We start from the raw sequence: 24,293 nt of genomic DNA on the forward strand, positions 1-24,293 counted from the left end.
ATTTTCCTGAAGTCAAGTTTTATTACGTGATTGATCATCTGGACAGACCTCTTCAGACTTTGACACGTCTCTTTTGCCACCAAATCTTATCTGCTCCTTTGAGTCTCTCTTGCCCAGTCTATAGAAGGGGCATATATGCGGAGAGTCTAATATGCAAGTTGTCATTTAAATAATATTTTCTGATAATATTGATCCGTTGAGCTCTTTTAGATCATGCTGGGCCAAGCACTGTCAGCCTTCTGGTGGGAAGGCCTTCCAGAGGACGAGCATGGCGCTCACTGGCTGAAGTGAGAGGGGTCTTTTCCTTGGCCACTTCTCCTTGCCCCATCAACTCGCAGCTTGAGCTCCGGTCTTTTTGAGAGCGCCAGTTGGTTTCTAGTTGTTTAATTGGCCGTATGTGAGGTTATATTAGAAAGGAAGAGAAAGAGAGGATCAGTTGAGTGCTAGGCACCATACATACATTATTTTAGTTAACCTTCCCAGCTCTGTGAAATGCGGATAACATCTCTAGGCTCCAGGAAGATCAGTAACTTGCGCAGGTTACACAGCTACCAGAACAGGAATTCGTATCTGTCCTCCTCACTCGGGTTTGCCAGATTCCAGAGGCCACATTCTTTCCATTTTGCTACACGTACATCTACCATTTATGATTTACCCCACTGTCAGCCTTCCGAAAGGACTTGAGATTGGTGGGACTTCGTTAGTGCCAAGTGAGACGCCACTCGCAGTGAATGATCCCTGTGCCTTTAAGAACGAGGCTGAAGCTGGGCTGTTTTGGGACCTTTACAAAATGGAACTTTTCTGCCTGACCTAATTGCCAGGATAGCTGACTGAGCCAAGATAGTTTTGTGTTCACCAAGCAACTGTGGACCAACCTTAGCTTCGGGAAAACAGTGGTAAAAAAGATAGATGAGGAACACTGCCAAAGAAATACCCTTTCTTCCCCGACTGAAAGATGGCTTTGTCCGTTGAGTTGAAAACTGTTAAAGTCCTGCCTTCCTCGCTTTTCATCACGTGGCTTCTGTTTTTGAATTCCTTTTTGTTTTCAGTGATCCCACGACCAGATATCCACATTGACAGCTATGGGGAAAATTATCTAAGCTTCACCCTGACCATGGAGAGTGATATCAAGGTAATGTGGGAATTTCAAACCAGCAGCTGGATGGGGCTTTATTTTGTATGGGAACTGAAAGGACATAGCACAGTAAGGCTGACAAAACCAAAACAAAAACAAAAACAAAACGAACGGCTAGATCTAGTGAAGCTAAAATACCAGAACTAGGTGGTTCCTTCCCCCCATGAAGAATAACTTGAATCTTCGCATGTAATTATTCTGCCTCAGCCTGGTGCCTTTTTTTCCTTAACCATATAATTAAATGGCTCACAGCAACAGTGCAAATAAAGAGTTGGTGTTAACAGAATATGTATGCCCTGTAATTTTCAGCTTTATTGGATTTCCTGGTGCTAAGCGCTAATGCTGAGGCACTCACAGTGGAAGAACAACCTTCTTGTGGGAGAGTTGGATACCTTGGAAACATATTCACTTTCCATCCACCTAAGATCTTCCTCTTCCAGCACCGCCCTCGCTTCTATTGGCCCTCTGCGTAGCCGACTTCGCCATTGTTATCTGTGCCCATGTGGTTCCTCAAGCTGAGATCCACTTTCCATAGTGTTCCTTCTTATCTGTCCCTCCTCACAGCCTCTCCATCGACGAAGCTGTGTTGGGACAAGCAGCCTTCAGAGTCCTTGTGCCATTTACTTAACTACCATTTAGTGTCATGCCCTTAGCTTCAGAATGGGTTGATATAAGAAATGGTCTTGGCCGGGTGTGGTAGCTCATGCCTGTAATCCCAGCACTTTGGGAGGCTGAGGCAGATGGATCACCTGAAGTCGGGAGTTTGAGACCATCCTGGCCAACATGGTGAAACCCGTCTCTACTAAAAATACAAAAATTAGCCAGGTGTGGTGGTGCATGCCTGTAATCCCAGCTACTTGGAGGCTGGGGCAGGAGAATTGCTTGAACCTGGGAAATGGAGGCTGCAGTGAGTCAAGATCATGCCACTGCAGTCCAGCTTGGGCAACAGAGTGAGACTCTGTCTCAAAAAAAAAAAAAAAGAAAGAAAGAAGAAAAGAAAAAGAAATGGCCTTATGTGGTTCTTGTCTTGTAATCTTTGATCTTGAAAATATTTTTGTTTGTTCGTTGTCCCATATTTAAAGATCTTTAGATCAAATCCTTTTATGAGCTCAGGACTTGGAAAAGGTAATCTTTCCTGATGGGTGGATGTATTTTTGGTAGTTAGACAATGAGATCTAACCAGCCTGTTTTGGGTGGATTGGCCTCATGGCCTTGACTGCAAGGACTTACCTTAATTTCCGTAGCCTAATTATCTTTCCAGCGTTTCCTCTTTCTACCTTTGTTGATTGTTTATTATTCTTTTATTCTTCATTCTTTTTTTGTTGCATCGAATTTATAAATTAAACATGGTCTGCTATCTGTTTTTAGAAGTAGGTGGAGTATAACTAAATATTAGCTGATGGTAGCACAAATAGAACCTGTTTAAAGATTTTAAAAAACAGCCTGTTCAGTGTAAGAAGCGAGATACCCACGGAAACAGCAGAAAAGAGGTGTATTTTTAATCCTGCCTTTTGTATGTGGTGTGCCGCATGACTAGCTGTTCATCTGACGTGCTTCTTCGTTCTTGGCAGGTGAATGGCTATGTGGTGAATCTTTTCTGGGCGTTTGATACCCACAAGCAAGAGAGGAGAACTTTGAACTTCCGAGGAAGCATATTATCACACAAAGGTAACACGTTGGTGCTGGTCAGTGTGTGAGCAGGAAGGAGTAAGGCTGGACCGACGCCTTCCCGCCATAGAGCTTGATTGGGGGTGCCAGGGAACGGGGGGTATTCTCTGGAAGCTGTTCTGCGTTGACAGGTTCTCGTGCATTGAGGATCCTGTAAGTCTGCTGCTGATCCTAGGCAGAGGGCTTCCCTCGGTGGCCCCTCGAGCCCTCCTCCAACCTCATGACCCTTAGTGGAAGTTGGGGGCCATAAGGAGGAAAATTGGACAGAGGCAAGACTAATTCTCTGCAGATGAGTTTTGATTTCCAAAATAAAGAGTTCTTAGATGTAGACAGTTTCCTGTCTCTCTTTTCTATTCCGTTGCTAATGAGAGACAGCAGAAGGCCTTATGCATAACTGGCGTTCAGTAAATATACGTTGCCTGGAGAAATGAACAAAAAGTAAAGGAGGAGTGGTCCAGTCCTTGTTACATATGTACCAGCAGCAAGTCTCAGCTACAGTTCCTCTATCTAAACACGTGCTACAGGACGGATTTTAATTTATTTCTAAGTGGCAAAAGCTGACTGTGATTGTTGAGAATGACTTGGGAGCTTCTTCCTGTCTCCATCTTCTAGTCGTGAAGTACTTCCAGTCATGTTTTTATTTAGTCCTTGTCATAGCCTTATAAAATAGAGACTACAAATGTTCTATTGTTACTTTTTTTTTTTAACTGAAAGTCTACAAGGTACCCGAGGAGGTTGTTATTGGTACTCTTGCACATGGAGCACCTACCATGTGCGGGCATTTACATAGGCATTCTATGCATATTATTTACATAACCCCAAGTATAATTCCATGAGATATGGGCGCTTTACAGAGGCAAAACTGAAGTTGAAAGAATAAATCATACTCTCAGATGGTGGCAGAGCCAGGACTGGAACCCACATCTTTCTAACTCCAAAGCCTATGATCTCATGGCCTCAGTGTTGCCCCAGTAGAAACTGGCAGAGTCAGGAGCAGAAGTCTTAACTAGCTGTTGTCTGAAATCTATTAGGGCTAGTGCCATGCTAGGCATTATGCCAAGCACTTTATAAGCATTTTCTTTTTTTTCTCCCTGTAAGCCAGCAGCTGCTGTAAGTGCTGTTATTTTTTTCTCCATCTCACCAACAAGGAAATAGAGAGTTTAAATACTTTATCCAAGGTTATACAACCACAAAGTATAGAGTCAGGCCTTAAACCCCAGTCCTTCTGATTCCAAAGGCTATCCTGTTAGTGTAGCCTCCCCCTTCTCACTTTTCTTTTAGTTTTATTTATTTATTTATTTATTTGAGATGGAGTGTCGCTCTGCCGCCCAGGCTGGAGTGCAGTGGCGCGATCTCGGCTCACTGCAAGCTCCACCTCCCAGGTTCACACCATTCTCCTGCCTCAGCCTCCTGAGTAACTGGGACTGCAGGCGCCCGCCACCATGCCCAGCTAATTTTTTGTATTTTTAGTACAGATGGGGTTTCACCGTGTTAGCCAGGATGGTCTCGATCTCCTGACCTCATGATCCACCTGCCTCAGCCTCCCAAAGTTTTGGGATTACAGGCGTGAGCCACCACGCCCGGCTTCTTTTAGTTTTAATAGCCTTTCCTCTGATTAGAAAGGGGATACATATTTGTTTCAGAAAATTGAGAGCACAAAAAGAGTGTAATGAAAATTAAAGTTGCCTGTAATTTCACTTTTACATTTCAGATGTATTCTAATATATTTTTCCGTGGATTGATCTCTATGTCTTTTTTATAAAATCAGAATAATGCCATATATAGTATTATATCCCGCCCTTTTCACTTAACATACAGTTGTGAGAATTTTCCAGTGTCATCAAATATTTTTGAAACAACTTTTAGTGCCTGCACAGTAGTTCATGGAACACACATTATTTAATGATTATCCTGTTACTGGACAATTAAATTACATTCAGTTTTTTCCTATTGTAACACTGTGATGCGAATCCTTATTATACACACTTTCGAGTCTTTCTCTGACTTCATAGGATAACTGGATTGAAGGCTATGATTTTCAAGGTTCTTGTTATACAAGGCCAGATGGCTTCCAGGAGCATCATACCAACCCATATCCGTGGATGGGCAGCTTTAAGGAAATTACCCAGTGCCTGTGCAGTGTGTTATGTACGGTCGTCATCAGTGCATAAACGTTGAATGAATTTGTCATCTAATGACAGTCCTACAGTACATGGGACTCATTTAAATTGAGAGATGACTATTTTTTTAAGAAGTGTGTGTACCAAGACACATTCTTGACTCACACCCCCAGCTTCCTCCTGGAATCCCCTTTTCCTGTTTTCACAGTTGGCAATCTGACAGCTCATACGTCCTATGAGATTTCTGCCTGGGCCAAGACTGACTTGGGGGATAGCCCTCTGGCATTTGAGCATGTCATGACCAGAGGGGTTCGCCCACCTGCACCTAGCCTCAAGGCCAAAGCCATCAACCAGACTGCAGTGGAATGTACCTGGACCGGCCCCCGGAATGTGGTGAGTCAGCCAGAATGACCATCACAGAGTGAGTGTGGACTGTCTCCTAATGCTGCGCCACCACACAACTCTAGCGCTTTTCTGTCTTTTGCAAATGTTCCAGTGTCCCTGCTGCACTTGGATATAGGCCTTTCTTTTTCCTTTGTTTTCGTATGTGCATTATGATTCACTGTGATCAGATCTGTGCTCCTTTTTCAGTCTAGTGTTTCACTTTCCACTCCTCCCCAGTGTGTCCCCTTTGCTTTTAGGTCAACCGTCCTGAGGCTGTTGGCACGTTCATCCCCCTCTTGCCTCTCTGTACTTGGCTTATGCCCTTTCTCCTCCTTGGAGTCCTTTCCTCCTCCTGCTATGCAAGAAAATCCTCCCTTCTATAATTGATCTCTTTCCCTATGAACTCCTACTATATTTATAGTTGGTTCCATATAGCATGATATTTCATTAAATACCGCCTTACCCTATTTGGTCATTTCTGTCTGTTACTCTTATCTTCCTAACTAGTTTGTAATTTCCTTGAAGGGAAGGATTGTTTTCTGGATTTTCTCAATGGAAAAGCATATAGAAGTAAATTTATAATCAGGAATTAGTAAATCCTTAGTGATGAGTGGAGGAACTACCCACGTCTGGTCTTCTGAGGATATCTTCAGTGTGCATTTGGCACAGGGCTGATTTATAAGGAAATAACCAAAGTTTGCAAGTAATCGTCTATAAAATCAGTGAAGAAGAAGGAAGGAGAAGTTAAGGTTTACTGAGCAGCCAGTATGTGCCAGGAACAATACAAAACCCGATAAACCCATGCTCCCCCTTATTCCTTTTATTGGTTCTGTGGGTAAATATTCCCATTTTGCCAGCGAGGAAACTAAGGCTCAGTGAGGCTGAGTAACTTGCTAGAGTTAAAACGCTCACAGGCAGTAGATTGAGTTTCAGTTCAGGTCTGGCTAATTTAACAGCCTCTGCTCTTTCGTATGTCCCAGCACCTGAAGCTGAGGCAGGGACAGTGATGAGAAGCCCTGACCCATCCCCGGAGCTCTCTTTTACCTGGAAGTTGAGTCTACTCACAAAGTACCCTTTCTTTCCATTTATATACCCGGCAGCACGTGACCACCTCATCACCCCCAACTATCTGTCCAGAGCAGGGCAATTGCACAGAACACTGCAGCCTGACTTGATTTAGGGTCCGTAAGTGTGCGTGAAGTTGGAGGAGCCTTCCTGCACCTCATCCCAGCTCATGCGCTGGTCACACTAAAGGTGGCTTTCAGAGATGAGAGTGCAAATGAGATCACCTGTAGGAAGCTCTCTGTTTCTGCCCCGCTTTAGTTCACTGAGGACCCTGACAGCTCTTATGGTTTTCCTGTCTACTGTGAGAAGTGCCATTGTCACTGTGCATGTGGGGAACCTCTCATCCCTTGGCTCCCATAGCTCTGTGGTCCCCTTTCCTCTCCAGAGACACCCCATCCAGGGCGGTCACCAGCTTGTCCTCGGTGATGTCATCCTACCTCTGTACTCTAAGCCACCACTTGGCCTACTGCCACCTCATGTTTTGCAGCTCCATTTGCATTTGCTTTGGGACTCCTTTGAGTCCCTCAGCGCTTATCTTTCTTACATCCTCCCAGGCGATCACCGTCTTCAGGGTTTCCCTTCCTCTTTCTCTGTCTGTGCTCTCCCGTCTGTCTGTCCTTTTTCAGCTGTCAAAAAAAAAGAATCAAACTCTGTAAAATATATGAAAAGATTTATTCTGAGCCAAATATGAGTGACCACGGCCCGTGACACAGCCCTCAGGAGGTCCTGAGAACATGTGCCCAAGGTGGCCAGGATGCAGCTTGGTTTTATACATTTTAGGGAGGTGTGAGACTTTAATCGAATACATTTAGGAAATACACTGGTTTGATCCAGAAAGACAGGACAACTCAAAGTGGGCGCGAGGAAGGTGGGGTTCCAGGCTATAGGTAAATTTAAACATTTTCTGGTTGTCATCTGGTTGAGTTTGTCTGAAGACCTGAGATCAACAGAAAGGAAATGATCAGGTTAAGATAAAAGATTGTGGAGACCAAGGTTGTTTTGAAGTCTTTCAGTGGCTGCCCTTAGGGGAAATAGATGACAAATGTTTCCTATGTAGATCTTTAAAAGGTGCAAGACTTTTAGTTAATGTCTTCAGGATTGGGAGGGCCTGGAAGAAAAAAATCTAGCTATGTGAATAGAGATTCTTTACAGATGTGAATTTTCCCCCACAAAGGACAGCTTTGCAGGGCCTTTTCAAGCTATGACAAAGAAACATGTTTTGGGGTAAAATATTTTGATTTTCTTCCTTGTCTCATGATGTTATGCCAGGGTCAGGTTGGAAAGTAAGTCCGATATATAGGATGAAATGAAACCCATCTAATGAGAATTTATGGTTTGTAGGGCATGACTCCCCAGACCCCTTAGAGAGGAATTTGGTCAATATTTTAAAAATCAGAGCTTAGTCCTCACAGCTGCTGAGCAGTGTTGGAGAAAGTCACCCTGTTGCCTGGGACTTGGAAATCCCTTTGTGGATGGATCCCTGCTCAGTTCCTGCTCATCCCATGGATCCTGCAGCTCCTACAGTTCTCTTCAAGCCCCTGTCTTACCTGTGCACATAACTCTTGGAGAAAATTCTCTTTGATTCTGCCTTACAGAGAAAGCTTCCTCAGCTCCCACCCTCCAGTAATAAACTCCCTCGGCTTCCACTTTCTGCCATAAGCTTCATCCCATTCCCACTTCCCTGCTTGAAACTCCCTCAGTTTCCAATGTTTACCAGCTAGGACTAAGCAGGGATGCATAGAGCAGAGGAAGTGACAGTAACAGTGGCTTTGAACAGTTTATTTCCTCTCGTAATTAAAATAAGCTTAGAGTTGAGCAGTGCAGGGCTTCTGTCAGAGCAGCACGATTTGATCGGGCACCCGAGCCCTGTCATCTCCAGCCTGTGACATGCGTCTTCAAGCTTACCTCATGGTGCTGGGGCTGCAGTCATGATCTCTATTCCAGGCAGCCGGAGGGCAGGAAGAAGGGCTCCTCCCTCTGTTGTAATGAGTCCTCCTAAAGCTTTCCAGTGTGATACGTCTGCATCTCAATGGCTGGAAGCTCCTTGTCTAGCCTCTGCTAGCTTAGGGAGGTGCGCAGTGTAGACTTTTCTAGGCAGCAATTCTCAGTAAGTACCAGAGTTCTGAGGAAGAAAGGGAGGATGGGTCCCTGCTGGACAGCCAGCAGTGTCTGCCCTCCTTCCCTCCCTCCACACACTCGCTGGGGTGTTCATATCTACTCTGCAAGCTCCCATGACTTTCCTTCCCACTCAGCACATCTCCTTGGAGCCCACGTCCATGCTGCCAATGGTAGAATGACACCCCCTCTTTAATAGCTCCCCCGGTTCCCTGGCTCATCATGTGGGTTTCTGGTGTAGCATCTAACGCTCTATGTTTGCCACTTGTTATTTATAATTATGTATGTTTTTCTTCTCTGCCCGCCTCTTCTCCAGAATGAGCTCTTTGAGGACAGAGACCACATCATATTTATTTTTGTAGCTCTACATACAGTGCCTGGCCCAAGTGCCTTCTCTGTAAATGCTATAAATGTAATAAATGTAGAATGAAGACTTCTCTCTGAGCTCCTTTGAAGCAGTTCCAGGGTCTTAAATTGGGGATTTCATGGAAATGAGGTCATTGGCCCATGAGCTGATGTCCTCTTCCATTCTCTGCTTTCAGGTGTATGGTATTTTCTATGCCACGTCCTTTCTTGACCTCTATCGCAACCCGAAGAGCTTGACTACTTCGCTCCACAATAAGACGGTCATTGTCAGTAAGGATGAGCAGTATTTGTTTCTGGTAAGTTTCCTGTACCATTTAAGTTTTTTAAGGGATGTCTTAAGTCCTGGGCTCTGGGCTCAACCCAGGACCTGGGGAGCTCGCATACCTGGACTCCAGGATCGATGTGTGTGACGAGAGGCAACTTCCTCTTCTTCATAAGCATCATCGGGTTCTTGCTTGAAATACGGAATGAACGACCACTGTCACCAACTGCAGCTCCATTATAGAGGATTGATAACTTGGCAGATGATCACAAGTATAGATAAATCAAAAACTTTTATCAGGTTCCAGTTCTAGGAATTTAGTCTACATACTTTTATGTGTGTGCTGAGATAGATGGAGAAAGATACTTGGTATGTTATTCTTACTTATGATAGCAAAAGATGTGACGCAACCTAAATGTCTATGAAGAGAGGACTGGTTAAACATACTGTGATTTATTCATGCACTGGAGTACAGGGCAGCCATTCATAAGAAATATGACAACTCTAAATGTACTGATACGGAAAAGTCTCTAAGCTATCTTATTATGTGAAAGAAGCCAAGAGCAGAATATGTGTGCCACTGTCTCAGTTGTATAAAAAATATTTGCGGAAGATAGGCTACATATACACATGCTTATATGGGTAAGGATACATGTATATACATATCCGTGCTTATATATGCATAGGGCATTTCTGGAAGGAAGCACAAACACTCTTACCAGTGGTACCTCTTGGAAAATGATCTGGGGTAGGTGGGAAATTACTTTATATTTTATGTTGTTTTTTACTAACTGAATGTTAATTGTTGTCATTATTTTGTTGAAAAAATACGTTAATAAAGATTGCATAAGGCCATGATATATTTTTTTCCTGTGTGTGTGCTTGGGCTTTAGGTCCGGGTGGTGGTACCCTACCAGGGGCCATCATCTGACTACGTTGTAGTGAAGATGATTCCAGACAGCCGCCTTCCGCCCCGTCACCTGCATGTGGTTCATACGGGCAAAACCTCCGTGGTCATCAAATGGGAATCACCGTATGACTCTCCTGACCAGGACTTGGTGAGTGGGCCAGGCTTCCAGGCCTCTGTGTTTATTCTTGGCATGGTTAGGGTAGGGTGGGATGGAAGGGGGTCCTCTAATGGGGCAAGAAACACAGGCCTGCTTTCTGGCACCCAGCAGAAGGTCTCTCCCATTTCTGTCTGGCCAAAGATGGGGTCCATATAGGGACTTCTTCTTAACTGACACTTCTCCATTATTCCCAGCTCTTCTCTGCTGCTCACATTTCCTTCCCTGACCCTCTCACATAGGGATTAGCAAACAGAGGTCTGCAGGCCAAACACAGCCCATTGCCTATTTTTTTTTAATAAAGTTTTATTGGAACCAAGTCATGCCCATTTGTATATGTATATTATATCTCACCACTTTTGTGCAATGATCAGCAGAGTCGTTGTGGTGGAGACTCTCTGGGCCTCAGCGCCTACAGTATTACTGTGTGTGGACCCTTACAGAAAGTTTGTGACCCCTCTTTGAAAGGAGCGTTGATCCTAAACAAAACAAAACAAAAATCGCCCATTTTTTCCTTGCTCTGGGCTGCTCTGCCCTCTACCCTCTCTCCACTCCCCTTCATCCAGCAGTGGTTGGTTTAAAATGCTTGGTTGCTAATACTCCTCTCAACTCTCCACTTCTTTGTTGTGACTGAATTTCCTGTGCTTACTATATGCCCTGTTATTTTCCCTTGCACCCATATACCTAGAAGCAGCCTGGGAGAAAGTAAGTAGATCCTTGCCCTTTAGAGCCAGGATTGAACACTTTGGTTCATTCTCTCTCCACCAACAACATCCATGAACTATTGCAATGGTGGAGATATGGAAGTTGAGTACTGAGTTTGGATGTGCTTGCTTGTTCCAACCTACCTGCTGATGCCACGATAAACGTGGCCTTCCCTAGAGGGCTAAAAAAAATTTAATTGATAACTCTATGTGCAATTCTATGAGTGAATAGTTATTTTAAGATTGGACCTGGTCCTCCAAAGGCTTTCCAAAGAATGAAGTCAGAGTTTGGGACTCAAACTATGGTTGCTGTGGGTCACAGCTATTAATACACTGCATTGTCCACCACTGAACTACAAAGAGTGAAAAATGTCAGCCTTCTGATTATCATTCAGATGTTCTTTTTCGGTCCTAGTTGTATGCAATTGCAGTTAAAGATCTAATAAGAAAGACTGACAGGAGCTACAAAGTAAAATCCCGTAACAGTACTGTGGAATATACCCTTAACAAGTTGGAACCTGGTGGGAAATACCACATCATTGTCCAACTGGGGAACATGAGCAAAGATGCCAGCATCAAAATTACCACAGGTAAGCGGGAGAGAGGTTAGAGGTCTCCCCGCACAGCCAAGTGCCCACAGTGCTGTGCCGCTAGACCTCCAGACACAGACTTTTCATTAGGAGTTTCACAGGAAGTGCAAATGCTGCCTTCAGTATCCCTACAGGGGCAGAGCAGTGCAGAGGCTCCAGTGTCTGGGCTGCGGCGTGGTGGCCGGGGCACAGTGGGCTGGGGAGTGGCTATCGTTTTCTATATTTTCTAAGTCTTTTTAACTCCCCTCACTTGTTTTGATATTACTAAAGGAAAAGAGAGGAGGGATGCCCAAGAGAGGAAATAAAACCGAATAGTTACCACGATGTAGCTGAACATCTGAATGGCAGGTTCTCAGTGGTCCGTTGTGGCAGTCTGACATGTCGAAGTGGAGGGAGACCCATAGCTGGGCAGTGGATCTAAGGGCAGTCACGCTTAATTCAGAAAGATGGTAGTAAGCTCAGTTGCTCAGACAGCAGGTATTATTGGGAGTTTTGATAGTGGGTTATGGAGGCCCATCCCCATTTATGCTAGTGGCATGCAGTGGGCCCGGGCCACGAGCCATCGTCACTCCAGTGTCCTGTTTTCAGACGAAACTCCTTACGCCATCCCATTCCTTCCCCACCACCCCTCTAGCCCACCCCATTTGTTTTTGTACACCCTTGGTTACAAGGGCTATTAAATTAAGTACTGTCCAGATTTCTTGCCTGAAGATGTTATAAGAATAACAAAGAGATGCCAATTAAAGAATATCTACCACATGCTAGGTTCTGTACTCAGCAGTCTGTATGTTTTATTTTTTCCGTAATCCAGCCTCCAAGGCTAGCATTATTTAATCTCTCTTTGACAGACAAGAAAATGGAGTTTCAAATGTGTATCCACTAACTGCATCCCATTTCATCTTTAATTTTCAGTTTCATTATCAGCACCTGATGCCTTAAAAATCATAACAGAAAATGACCATGTTCTTCTGTTTTGGAAAAGCCTGGGTTTAAAGGAAAAGCATTTTAATGAAAGTAGGGTAAGTTCCTCCCTCATTCTCAATGACTTTGGAAATTTAATTGAAATGCTGTTTCAGAGATGAGCTCGTTAACAGCCTGCTGGCATAGATAGTGTAAAAAAAAAAGAAAGGAAAAGAATAGGACGTGGACATGAACTTGAGAATTAAAGGACCATTTTCGATGGGATTGCTAATTAGTGAAATGTTTATATTGCCCATTAAAGATGAGAATCTCTGCACTAAGCACTTTTCAATCCTGACTTGTCTTCCTCTGAAGAAAGAGGAATGGGCTGGAGGCCATGCTGTGCTTCCCGCAGAAGCTGCAGCTGGGCTGGGGCTCAGGGTATCACACCAGGAGCCCCGCCTGTTCCACACTCGCTGAGGGCGGGACTGTGGCTTCAGTACCAGGAGCTGAGCTGCACTCTCAGCCTGGCATCTCAGCACTCTCTTCCCAGAGAAATTACAGGGAGCAGGAGGTACTTGAAGATACCTTGCTGACTTATGAAGAACACCTTGGTTTTGTTTGGTTTTGCTATTGGTAGGCCAATATGATATTCACAGCAAAAGACAGGGGAAGGGGAGTGAGACCTGGGAGTAGATTTACCACCCAAGGGTGGACAGATTCTTGAGTAAAGCTGGGTTGGCCCCAGTGACAGCAAAGCCTTAGCTAAATAGGAATGTGATGAATCAACTATGGCTACCTGGAGATGCAGCATAGGCAAAGAGCCGTGGGTTCTAAATAGTCACCATGCAATGCCAAAGCAAAGTGAAATGAAAATTGGAAAATTCTCACCACACACTCTGTGAGAGTTCTCATAACTCTTACAACTATGATATCTAAATGGCTAATATCCTTAAATATAAGGAAAGCTTTCAAGTAAATTCACAACAGAAATATTCTAAGTTTGAAGAAGGTACATGTAACAAAGCAAAAAATTCCAGCAGCAGTAAGCAAAAGGAGAAAAGTTCAACCTCACCAATAATGTAAATAACAAAGAGGTAGCCCTGTCATGTTAAATTGGTAAAGATTTGCAGGGAAGAATATAACCGGTATGGATAATAGTTAGGGAAGTAAACATTCTGTGAATATAAATTGGTTCAACCTTAAGTAAGGCTCTTGGGTAATATCTATCAAAAATGTTAAAAGTGTTCACACCCATTGATCCGGGAGTTGTAGGATTTTACTCTAAAGAAACAATGTGCCTGAAGAATTTATGTACAGAATTTATGACAGTAAGAAAGAGGAAATGGCCGAAATGCCAAACAGAAGAGGATGGGTTAAATAATGTATGAGTGGTTGATGTTGTGTAATCTAAATTATTTTCTTTATAACCTTTATGTATTTTACAAACGATCAACACCAAATATATATTAGGTGGAAGGTAATAACTGCTAGCTTATAGAAAAGAATGTGGGGATGAGATTCCAGGCAGGTATTGGGAATCCCAGTTCGGCAGCCAGTCGCCGGTAGGGGATCCTTCCTGGGTGGCTGGAGCCCGGCTCTTAGGTTGAGATTCTAAGTTAGTATTTCGTTCCTAGTGGAGGGTCTGGCACAGGCAGAGCATGTCCTTCTTCCCTTCTCCCGATAGGGAGTTCAAAGAATTATATTAGTCCGTTTCCACGGTGCTAATAAAGACATACCTGAGCCTAGGTCATTTATAAATGAAAGAGGTTTAATTGACTCACATTACCACATGGCTGCGGAGGCCTCTCCATCATGGTGGAAGGCCAAGAGGAGCAAAGCCACATCTTACATGGTGGCAGACAAAGAGAATGAGAGCCAAGTGAAAGGGGAAACTTCTTATCAAACCATCAGATCTCGTGAGACTATTCACGACCATGAGAACAATATAGGGGAAACCACACCCATGATTCAATTATCTCTCACTGGGTCCCTCCCACAACACCTGAGAATTATGGGAGCTAGAATTTAAGATGCGATTTGGGTGGGGACACAGCAGTGGTGTTGGGATCAAGAGACTGTGATTATGCAAGGGGGCCCAATATGTGGCTAGAGATAAGGGATGGAGTCTTTTCAGGGGGATGGTGGAGAGTATCAGTAGCTTTGACACTGGAATAGTTGGGGATCAGCAGAGAGGTCAGATTGTCAGCCCTCATCCCAGCTAGCATCCTGGGCCAGGGCTGTCCCAAGGGTGACTTTTCCCATCACCGGAGTCCAGGGCTCTAACTAGGAAGACATTTCATCCTCTCCTCCAGTGAACAGGGGCCTGATCAAGCTACAGTGCTTCTTATTTCAAGGCCAGGTTGTTGGGGAGCTGAGATCAGCTCAGGAGGAGCTAGAAAGCAAGGAGACAGGAAGTGAGCCGACAAGGTCATTCCTACACATTGTTCTGGGGACAAATGTCCTGTCTTTTCTAATTGCAAGTTCCCCTTTCTCACCCCTTTGCTGGAGTCCACTGCGACCTGGATTTATTATTAGTCAAATCCCATTACGGCAACCTGTTCAGATTCTTGGTGGCATTTAATATTGCTTGAGACAGGCAGACTGCTGAGCACAACTCTGAGTGTGGCTTTGTTAAAATGACTTTCCTGAGGGCCACAGTTCTCATTTCCACAATATAGCTTGTAAGTGGGGGGCGGGGGGTGGCAGTTATTTGAGACATTGGAGATGAGCAAATTTTCATTTTCTGAATCCAGTATCTCAGTGGTAGTATAAAAAGAACAAGGAGAAACCCAGAGCACTTTAGCATCTATAGCAGCCTGCAGTGAGGAGTTCACATAAAGCTGGAACCAGTAATAGACTAGGCTGTCAGTTTCCATATTCGACTTCCTGAGCAGTCTCCTGTGTTTGTTTTCAGGGCTATGAGATACACATGTATGATAGTGCCATGAATATCACAGCTTACCTTGGGAATACTACTGACAATTTCTTTAAAATTTCCAACCTGAAGATGGGTCATAATTACACGTTCACTGTCCAAGCAAGATGCCTTTTTGGCAGTCAGATCTGTGGGGAGCCTGCCATCCTGCTGTACGATGAGCTGGGTTCTGGTGAGTTGTGATTGCTGTCCATTTCTGCCTGCAGTTCTGGGGAAATAGCAAGAACGTTGGATGATTTGATGACCACGTGTCTTTCTAAAACACCTTGAAGATATTCTCAGCTTAAAAGAAAATCATTTATATATCAGTTTAATCAGGTAGTGATGTATTTAACAAATACTTCCTGAGCTGGACATGGTACAAGAAGCTGAGATTACAGGGGGACCGGATTCTCAACAGAAAGTGTAAGAAAGGCAAGGCTTGGTTTAAAAAGAGAAATCCTAGGTTCATAAGAGTTTTGTTTTTTGTGGGACTTCTCAGAGCCTCTACCATGCTAATATACCCTGTGGGTCCCCAAGCCAGTAGATCATCTCTTTGTCATGGATTTTACATGTAAAATCATATAACAGTGCGCACCCCCGCCCCGCCCCGGCTTCATCTTAGCTCTCAGCATAAGCTTAGGCCTGGAATTTGCCCTGGGATCTCTGTCTTACGTCTTATGCCGGGCCATGCTAGTGGTAGGACAGAAGACCCTTCCGTTCATATAGAAAGTCTGCTTACATTAGAGTAGCTTGGCCAGGATTTCAACAAATGTTTTGCCACTGGTCTTTTTTAGTTCCATTTACTCTCAGCCAAGAACTAACCAGTGCTCAAGCCAAAATCTTGTGTTAGAGTTGTTAAATGTTCCGTCTCATAGTGTTTCTCAGGGTGAGATCTCGTGCAATATTTATCCTTGGCACCCCCCACTAAGAGAGGGAAGCACTGCCTGCCACTTCCCTTGGGAGAATCATAACATATTAGAGGTTCTGAGAAGGTCCTACAGAAACCAGCACAACTCTTGTTGACCTAGGATTTCCTCAATAGAGCCCCATTTTTAGGCAAAACTAATTGGTAACCTGTGAAATATGCTTTGGGAAAAATTCCTGTGCAGACCCCTCCCGGCCACCTTTATGGAACCAAGGTTGTCAGGCAGAAGGGCTCTTGACTGACATCTTGCCCCTTCATGTTCACCTTCCCCTTGGAAGTGGGGTGGGGGAGGGAGGGCGCTCATTCCTGGAGCTCCCAGCCTCCATTGTGCCGACTTCCTCTTCACTGCTCCGGCCGAGCACACCCGCTTCATTAACCACAGCACAGTTGGAATAGGTTGGAACATATTAAATAAGATGTTGCTAGAGTTTTTTTCTGGCAAGGAAATAATGAAAGAAATTTAAATACAGACAAGAATATTGAATTGTTAAATTAAGCTTGCAAGAAATGGTGGTTCTCTGGCCCATCTTAATGAATACCCTGTGAGGGTGAATGCCTGGGTAGCGACAGAGCTTTCTACATGAAGCAGAGTCCTGGCCTGTGCCACTTCTCCCGATACCAGGGAGCAACCCCAAGCCTGTTGAGGCTCCTCATGGAGACCTAGCCTGAGGGAAGTCCACTCTGTTTCCTTTGCCAAAACCTGATTCCTAGGTTTCATTTTCAAGTTCAGACATTCCCTGGAATTTTTAACATGAAAAGTCTACCGCTTTCAAGGAGACTGGCCCCTACCCTAGCAGCGTGGAAGGTGGGCCATGGCTTTGCCCTAGAGCCCTGGTGGTACAAATCTATTAGTGACTCATCACAGAGCCAGTTTGTTTAAGTCAATAGGAAGGAGCCATCTGTGTTAGGTTATAAATGGCAAAACGGCTTTGTAAAGAGCTTTAAAAAATGTTACATGTATATGGAAAGTTGTTTTTCTCCCCCACTCTCTTTTTTACTTAAGTGAAAAACCTCGTAAAACTTCATGAGCTGTTAAGTCTGTATTGTGGTATAGGAATCTCGTTTGTATCACTTAATGGAGCTTCAGGTAATTGCAGTTCAGAGTGACTTTGGTGCCAAGTAGGGGGAAATAATTGCAATCTCGTTAATTAGTGGTCTGATTTCACATCCTCTTATGTAAGGCAAGCAAGTGGTCTTAAGTAATAATGCTAATGAAATCAATGTTGATACCCCAACAAAGGTCTCCCTTCCAAGAGATTATCTAAATAACCAACAAGGCAGTGATTAGGAGTCTAATGTAATTACCGTATTTGCATGCACAAGGCCCTTGGTCTATCAGCCCATAGCAAGTAGTCGGAAAGCAATCAGGCATCACGCACATGCAGAAATGTCTCATACCAGACAGGCAGTTTGTGTAGCTGTGGCGATCCCCCAGCTTTTTTTGGTGGGTGGGGCCTTGAGGAGTCATCTGGTCTGTTCTCCTGCCCTCAGGTGGGCTTATTGGTGGGAACTTTGCCTTGGCAGGTGCAGATGCATCCGCCATGCAGGCTGCCAGATCTACCGATGTTGCTGCCGTGGTGGTGCCCATCTTATTCCTGATACTGCTGAGCCTGGGGGTGGGGTTTGCCATCCTGTACACGAAGCACCGGAGGCTGCAGAGCAGCTTCACCGCCTTCGCCAACAGCCACTACAGCTCCAGGCTGGGGTCCGCAATCTTCTCCTCTGGGGATGACCTGGGTAAGTGGGGCAGGGAAAGTCGGTTCTTCCTCCCAGGGCTGGCCGGCACACAGCCAATGACTTGAAGAGGAAACACCCACCCTCAGCTCGTCTTTCGACACTAGAGGAGCTCTCATCAGCCAGCGATTTGATTCCATGGCTTTTGGTTAAACCATTCAGAGTCCTTACTTTTTACCTTTTAAGTTAATTAAAATGTTGTATTATCTTTGACTGTGTAGTTCTGGCCTGAAACAGGGAGCGTGCCTCAAACAGGAAGGATAGATAGGCCCCAGGCGTTGAGACTCCCAAAGTTTGGGAAAATCCTCAAGAATATCTGAGCCCTCTCTCATCCTTCACTGACCTGGAGGTCGGCCGTCTCTGAAGATCCTAACTCGAGATAACAAATAATGCTTTCCCAATCAGCTTCTATCAAAGGAGGCCCTTTCCGTCTTGCTGTTTCTCTTTCTGGTTGCTAGTGTAACCTCACCAGCCATTCTTTTATGTACCTTAACACAGTGGTCCCCAACTTTTTTTGTACCAGGGACCAGTTTTGTGGAAGATAATTTTTTTCACTGGACCAGCGGTGGAGCGGGGAGGGTTGGGGCATGATTTCAGGATGAGACTGTTCCACCTCAGATCAACAGGCATTAGATTCTCAGAAGGAGCGCTCAGCCTGGATCCCTTGCATGCTCAGTTCACAACAGGGTTTGCGCTGTGAGACTCTAATGCCGCCCTGATCTGACAGGAGGCGAGGCTCAGGCTGTAATGCTCACTGGCTCGCTGCTTGCCCCCTGCTCTGCAGCCCCGTTCCTAACAGGCCAGGTACTGGTACCGGTGGTCCTTAACCCGGGCACTGGGGACCCCTCTCTTGACACATAGCAAGGGAAAAAGGAAGAAATTTCCCGTTTTGGAATCTTTGCACAATGAAAACCCTAAATGCTAATAGAGATAGTAAGATAGTAATATAATTAAGTGGGTGTGTTACAAGGCTTCCCCAAACTGAGACTAATGACTGTGAATGTACAAGTTTATTTTTTTCTGTAAACTAGTTATAATTGTTTATCTATGTGTATAAAGACATTTGTATATTCCCCTTCACGGGTCGTATATTAGCTCTGTTCCCTTTCCTTGTCAGTTTCCTTTCTTGCTTAATAAGCCGGCACCTGGACTGCCTTGTGTAAATGGGGTGGCTTCTTTGCTTCTGCTGTTGGAGGCAAAAGGAGTCGACCCGTCACAGTGCCCTGTGATAATCCCTGAGTGTCGGTCGACACTTGGTTGCACAGGATTATACCAGGGGTCACAAGAGGATAGCCATTAGTCTGGGAAGCTGTCCTCAAAATGCTTAAACCCCACCAAGATCCTTTTTCCCCAGAGCAGTTTGGGTTCAGAAGAGAAAGCAGACACTGCAGTTCACTGTGCTAGTGTAGGGTATGGATAACTCAAACTGGGGAACCCAAACCACCCACTTAGCTTTTGTGTAGGTAATAAGATTCTTCTCCTGAGAAACTTTGTTTTCCTAATTTGGCTACGTTCAAATGACCATTAAAATCAGTATGAGGATCCGTCGATGGGTAGAAGGTGGCCAGGAGGGACCGTGGGAAGCTGGGCTGGGTTTCAGAACTGATTATGGTGTCTGCCTGGCTATGGCGTTGACCTTCTCAGCTAGCGGGTTGTGGTAGGGTTGAGGGGTAGGTAGAGTGGTGGGATGTGGGGTCAGGTTAAAGTGTGTTGGAACTCACCAAGGCCTGACTGTTTTGTCTCTAGGGGAAGATGATGAAGATGCTCCTATGATAACTGGATTTTCAGATGACGTCCCCATGGTGATAGCCTGAAAGACCTTTCCTCACTAGAAACCAAATGGTGTAAATATTTTATTTGATAAAGATAGTTGATGGTTTATTTTAAAAGATGCACTTTGAGTTGCAATATGTTATTTTTATATGGGCCAAAAACAAAAAACAAAAAACAAAAAAAAAAAAGGAAAGAAAGGAATGAATAAACTTTGTAGTAATCGACTGTGAACTTCAAACCAGGTTGATTTGAGTAACCAAATTGCTTTGATTTGACATTAATGTAGTCTTACAGGGCTGTGCTTGCTGGGCATGCTTTTAAGTCTGTGAGATAATTTTGGTTCAGTAAATTGGCCAATCTTTTTATTTTTCTAAGACACAGAAATGTATTTAATAAAAACCTCAAGAGAGTGATGGGTGGAACCCCTTCTCCTTGAAAGTGTGCGCAGATACTCCATTTTGTTTGGATATAGTTTATAGGAAAGTGTGTGGGTGTGTTATGGGGGAAGGTTTCTTTATGTTATTTTGTTAATTTATTGGGACTCTGTGTAAGGCCAGGCTTTAGTGGTCATTAGACACCACATGTGTTATGAGCCCCTTACCCATAGGGTTGGAGGTGGGAACAGAAGCATTTTTTGTTGCCATTCCGGAAGCAATCCATTTGATTCACTTGTGTGTCACATAATGGTCTTTGGCAGGAGAGAGCACTGAGTCATTGCCGGAGTTCAGTTAAACAGAGCTGCAGCCTGGGAAGCCCTGCAAGCCCACAGCTTCCTCTCTTATATTAATTGATGGAATTTTACTGTATGTGCCTCTGTACAAGATGTAGCTTTGAGAGCTACAAAATGATAACACTGCTTTATTACACACTGGTTTCATTGTCATTGCAAAAACTTACCCTTGTTGTAGGAGAGAGTTCTAGATCTGTGCCATGATCCATACACTGGCCAATAGAGTACATAATTTTTCCATTTTCCATTTTTTGTTTTTACTTACTACTGAAGGATCTCAAATGTAAAATTATGTATTTGGGTTGACATGGCCACTTATTGTCCTTAAAAATCCATACTGATGTATGCAGTCATTTTGAATTGGGTCAGTGCCTTCTCGCTCTCTTTTTTTTTTTTCTTTTCTTCCATCTCCCTCACCCATGCCCCCACCCAATCTAAAGAGACAGTGCTGTGCACTCTCATAGAGATAGAGAAGATCTAAAACGTTGAGACTCCTCAATCCAGTTAACAACAGCAGGAGCACTAGAGGGTGTTCATTTATTCTCTCTGTAAAACAAGCTGTGCTTTTTTTTCCTTCTGCCTTTAAAACGCCACCCCTGTATTCAAACCATGGCCACTTGATAGTTGTGTAGAAGCCATCGTGGGCTGATGCCAACCCTTTATGCTTAGCGTTGTAGGTACCAATGTCTAGCATCGTTGTGACTTGTACTGTATGATTCTCACTGAAGAATTTCCTTTCAACCAAGAAGCAGTGAGGTCTGGGAATAGTCCAAAGTCGTGTCTCTGAATATATGTCCTTGATATGCAAGCTTTGTAAAACCCCATCCCCCCCTTAGGTGCGATGCATCACCTTCTCACAAGTGTTTAGTTTCTTTTAACCGAAAGTATCATTCTTGGGTGATAATATAGTTTTATTCTACTTAGGGATTGTTTAGAAAACAAAGAGCCAATTAAATGTTTTAGTTTTTAAAATTTTTATTTATATATATACTGAGATGAGTATTTTAAGCTGTCGACCTTTAATTTGCCATACGGGTAGGGCTGTATTTCATTTTAACAACCGGTGGTAATGATAAGCCTTCTTCTAGTGTATTTTCTCTTCTTTCCTGTCACTCTCCTTTTTTAAGTTTTTTTTTTTTTTAAAGACTGGAATTTTTTTGGCTTTATCATGTCTTACTATAGAGATTTGTTCAAAACTCTAAGCCCTACCACCTCCCCTTTAATAAGCTCTTTAAATAGTTGAATCATTAACAACCTGGTGGGAGGTAAGTCATTTAATTGAACCACTAGGAAGTGTATTTTCTTTTCTTTTTCTGCCAACTTTTTGGTGGCATTTGTAAAAGCTGATATAAAAGGCTCTGCGATGTTATTTTCAGTTATTCCATAGGCAAGCCTTTTTACAGAGCATATGTCTCCAGTTGGCAGCTTGAGATATTTTTGAGCATCCAGTTCTAGCTACCAGTGCCTCCCAATGCTTAGTGCACAGTACTGTAGACTGGCCATCACCCCTCTCCTTGGAAAATGCCACTGTGCTGTTTGAAAAAAAGCAGCTTTTTAGGGCTAGAGTATTTTCTATAAACAGAAGAGCTAAGTTCCTGAAGACTAAGCTAGATAGATGCAGCTATATGTAAATTGTATATTTTTATGAACTTTTGAAGCACACACTCCCGTTTCCCTCTGCGTAGCTTTGTGGGGATTTCATGTGTATATGCTGTCTGAAAGAATCCAGAGGTTGGAGTGCCAATAGGAAATGAAAACAAATGCCTCATACTACAGACAGCCTTTGAAGGTGACCAGATAACTGTCTTCATTGTGACCGGCTGGAGTCCCTCCTTGCTTGTGAAGAAGGGGCTTTTGTACCTTGTTGGAGATGCCACCTCAGAAGGTCACACCGTGCAGGAAAAAGGTTTTATTCTCTCGCGGTGTACATTAGAATGTCAGATGCCTGCATCCATGTGGACCACGATGGGCCTCTAAAATTTGGTGGGCAGGGGGTTTGCTTATGAGTTTTCTCTGGAAGCCGATTTTACTCCTGGATGTATTGAATGCCCCTTGAGCTTTATGAGATACGAGTCCACATGGATAAAATGTCAGAGAGTGAAGTTCTACAGAGGATATTCCAGGAAAAGGCCATGTCTGTGCAGTCCTAGTTCCAGACAGGTGAGAAGCTCCCGGAGCTCCTGGCTACCTTGACAAGCTGGGTAGATAGTTGTTATTCTGGGTAACTGTTGAAACTTTGACTTTTGAACAAGTAATTCCTGGGGTTCTGTCTTTGGTAGCATCACCAGGGATATTTGGGTAGGACGGACAGGGGACACACAGCTGCCTTTTCTCTCCTGCCCATCATGTTTGGCTATACTCAGCAAAAATTTAAGGACTGTAACCCTTCTCAAAACTGGCCATTTTCAGGGGAGGCTTGGGAGAGCAGTAGTATGGTGAGCCCCTTACAGATGAGCACCCACTCCTCCTTGGTGAATCCTGCCTTCAGATGCTTACCCAGTGGTCCCTGCGTCTAGTAAGATTATATTTCCAGTACACTTCCTTACGGCAGAAACACCATCCTGTCAGGTTTGGTCAGTCCCTTCTCCATGAAGGGAGTCATGGTGAATTCCTGAAAATTTTCTTCCTTCTGCAGACGGTTGGAGGGGTCCCATAGAGAAGGCATCCAGAGACATAACCAAACTGAATATCACCCCATATTGATTTTCGGAATTGACTCTCAAACTCTGTGCAGAATCTTGTGTTGGGATTATATCTTGACATTCCTGTCATGTTATTTTTCTTAACTGGAGCGTGTGCTGCCTTTCAGGTACAATTTTTGTGTAATAAAAGCCAGTGCATTAAGTTTATATAGACTACTTTCTATGCAAGACTGAGATATGGAATGGATAGCAAGAGATATGTACTGTTGGGTACACGGACAGTAAGTGTGTTTTCGGATGGAGTACCAGCACCGAAAATGGGTTGAGGGAGGATGGGTTGTATATATGTTTCTGCCCACTAATTTTGAGCAGCCATATTATGAATTAAATCATCACAGCCAAGTAATAACCCAAGAATGGTATTAGTTTCATGTCTAATAGCTCAAATGGAATAAGCATGAATGCTGGAGTGGAACATTATCCTCAAATATTCTATGTCACTTCTCATTTAAAGACTCTTGTTATGAACTATTAGAAACTTTAGGCAAAATCGAAAGTATTTGTGGCAAAATAAAGGCCTATTCTACTCTTATTTAAAGTGAAACACTGTATACTTGTTTCTCTCCAAAGTGAAATTAGGTATTTATAATTTCAATTGCCTCGATAAGTTTCCAAGTCACTGAAATCTGCTGAAGGTTTTACTATATTGTTGCACAATTTTAAGATAATTTTTGTCTCAATGTCAACTTTTTTCACTGAATAAAAATTTAACTGGGTCAAGAAAACACCTATTTGAAAATCCACTGTCTCTGTGTGTCTTGAGTTGTTCTTTAGAGTGCAATAAAGATGGCTAACACAGGCTCCAAACCCCATTTGATTGGTCTGTTTTAAAGGGATGTTTATTTCATAGATGAGAGAACACTAAGGCCTGGAATAATTCTGTTATTAACAAGCTGGTCTCAGATGGTGGATCCTTGAAGAACACGATGCCTTTGTGTTGGCTGAGGAGGGGGGAGATGTGGTGGCTGTTTTGAAGTAAACAGAATTATTCCGTAGGGACAACGACTAAAGTAGCTCCCTTAAATCTGTAGCTACATTTGCTAAGAGGCAGTGTGCTAAGAAGGCAGTTTTCAAATCTAAGAGAAGGAAGCGCAGCAGTAGAGATGAGCTGTGTGTCTAAGAGCACTTCCACGGGT

The 24,293-nt window shown here is 43.8% G+C and overlaps 1 protein-coding gene across 2 annotated transcripts in view; it reads left to right on the forward strand.

The window, feature by feature from the left end:
* The window catches only part of LOC105476491 (sortilin related receptor 1), a 179,518-nt gene extending 155,549 nt beyond the window's left edge, over positions 1-23,969 (forward strand). Inside the window, exons 39-48 of one of the 2 annotated variants that reach the window (XM_071075729.1) lie at positions 1,050-1,132; positions 2,707-2,803; positions 5,132-5,316; positions 9,030-9,149; positions 10,009-10,173; positions 11,299-11,473; positions 12,386-12,492; positions 15,291-15,483; positions 17,743-17,955; positions 19,699-23,969. In XM_071075729.1, coding sequence (XP_070931830.1) covers positions 1,050-1,132; positions 2,707-2,803; positions 5,132-5,316; positions 9,030-9,149; positions 10,009-10,173; positions 11,299-11,473; positions 12,386-12,492; positions 15,291-15,483; positions 17,743-17,955; positions 19,699-19,766 — 1,406 coding nt within the window. In that variant the 3' untranslated portion in view covers positions 19,767-23,969. The remainder of the gene's footprint in view (positions 1-1,049; positions 1,133-2,706; positions 2,804-5,131; positions 5,317-9,029; positions 9,150-10,008; positions 10,174-11,298; positions 11,474-12,385; positions 12,493-15,290; positions 15,484-17,742; positions 17,956-19,698) is intronic. The other variant, XM_071075730.1, reaches the window with a different exon arrangement.
* The last annotated feature ends 324 nt before the right edge of the window (positions 23,970-24,293 follow it).

The sequence above is a fragment of the Macaca nemestrina genome, chromosome 12 (genome assembly GCF_043159975.1).
Source record: "Macaca nemestrina isolate mMacNem1 chromosome 12, mMacNem.hap1, whole genome shotgun sequence".
Taxonomy (NCBI): Eukaryota; Metazoa; Chordata; class Mammalia; order Primates; family Cercopithecidae; genus Macaca; species Macaca nemestrina.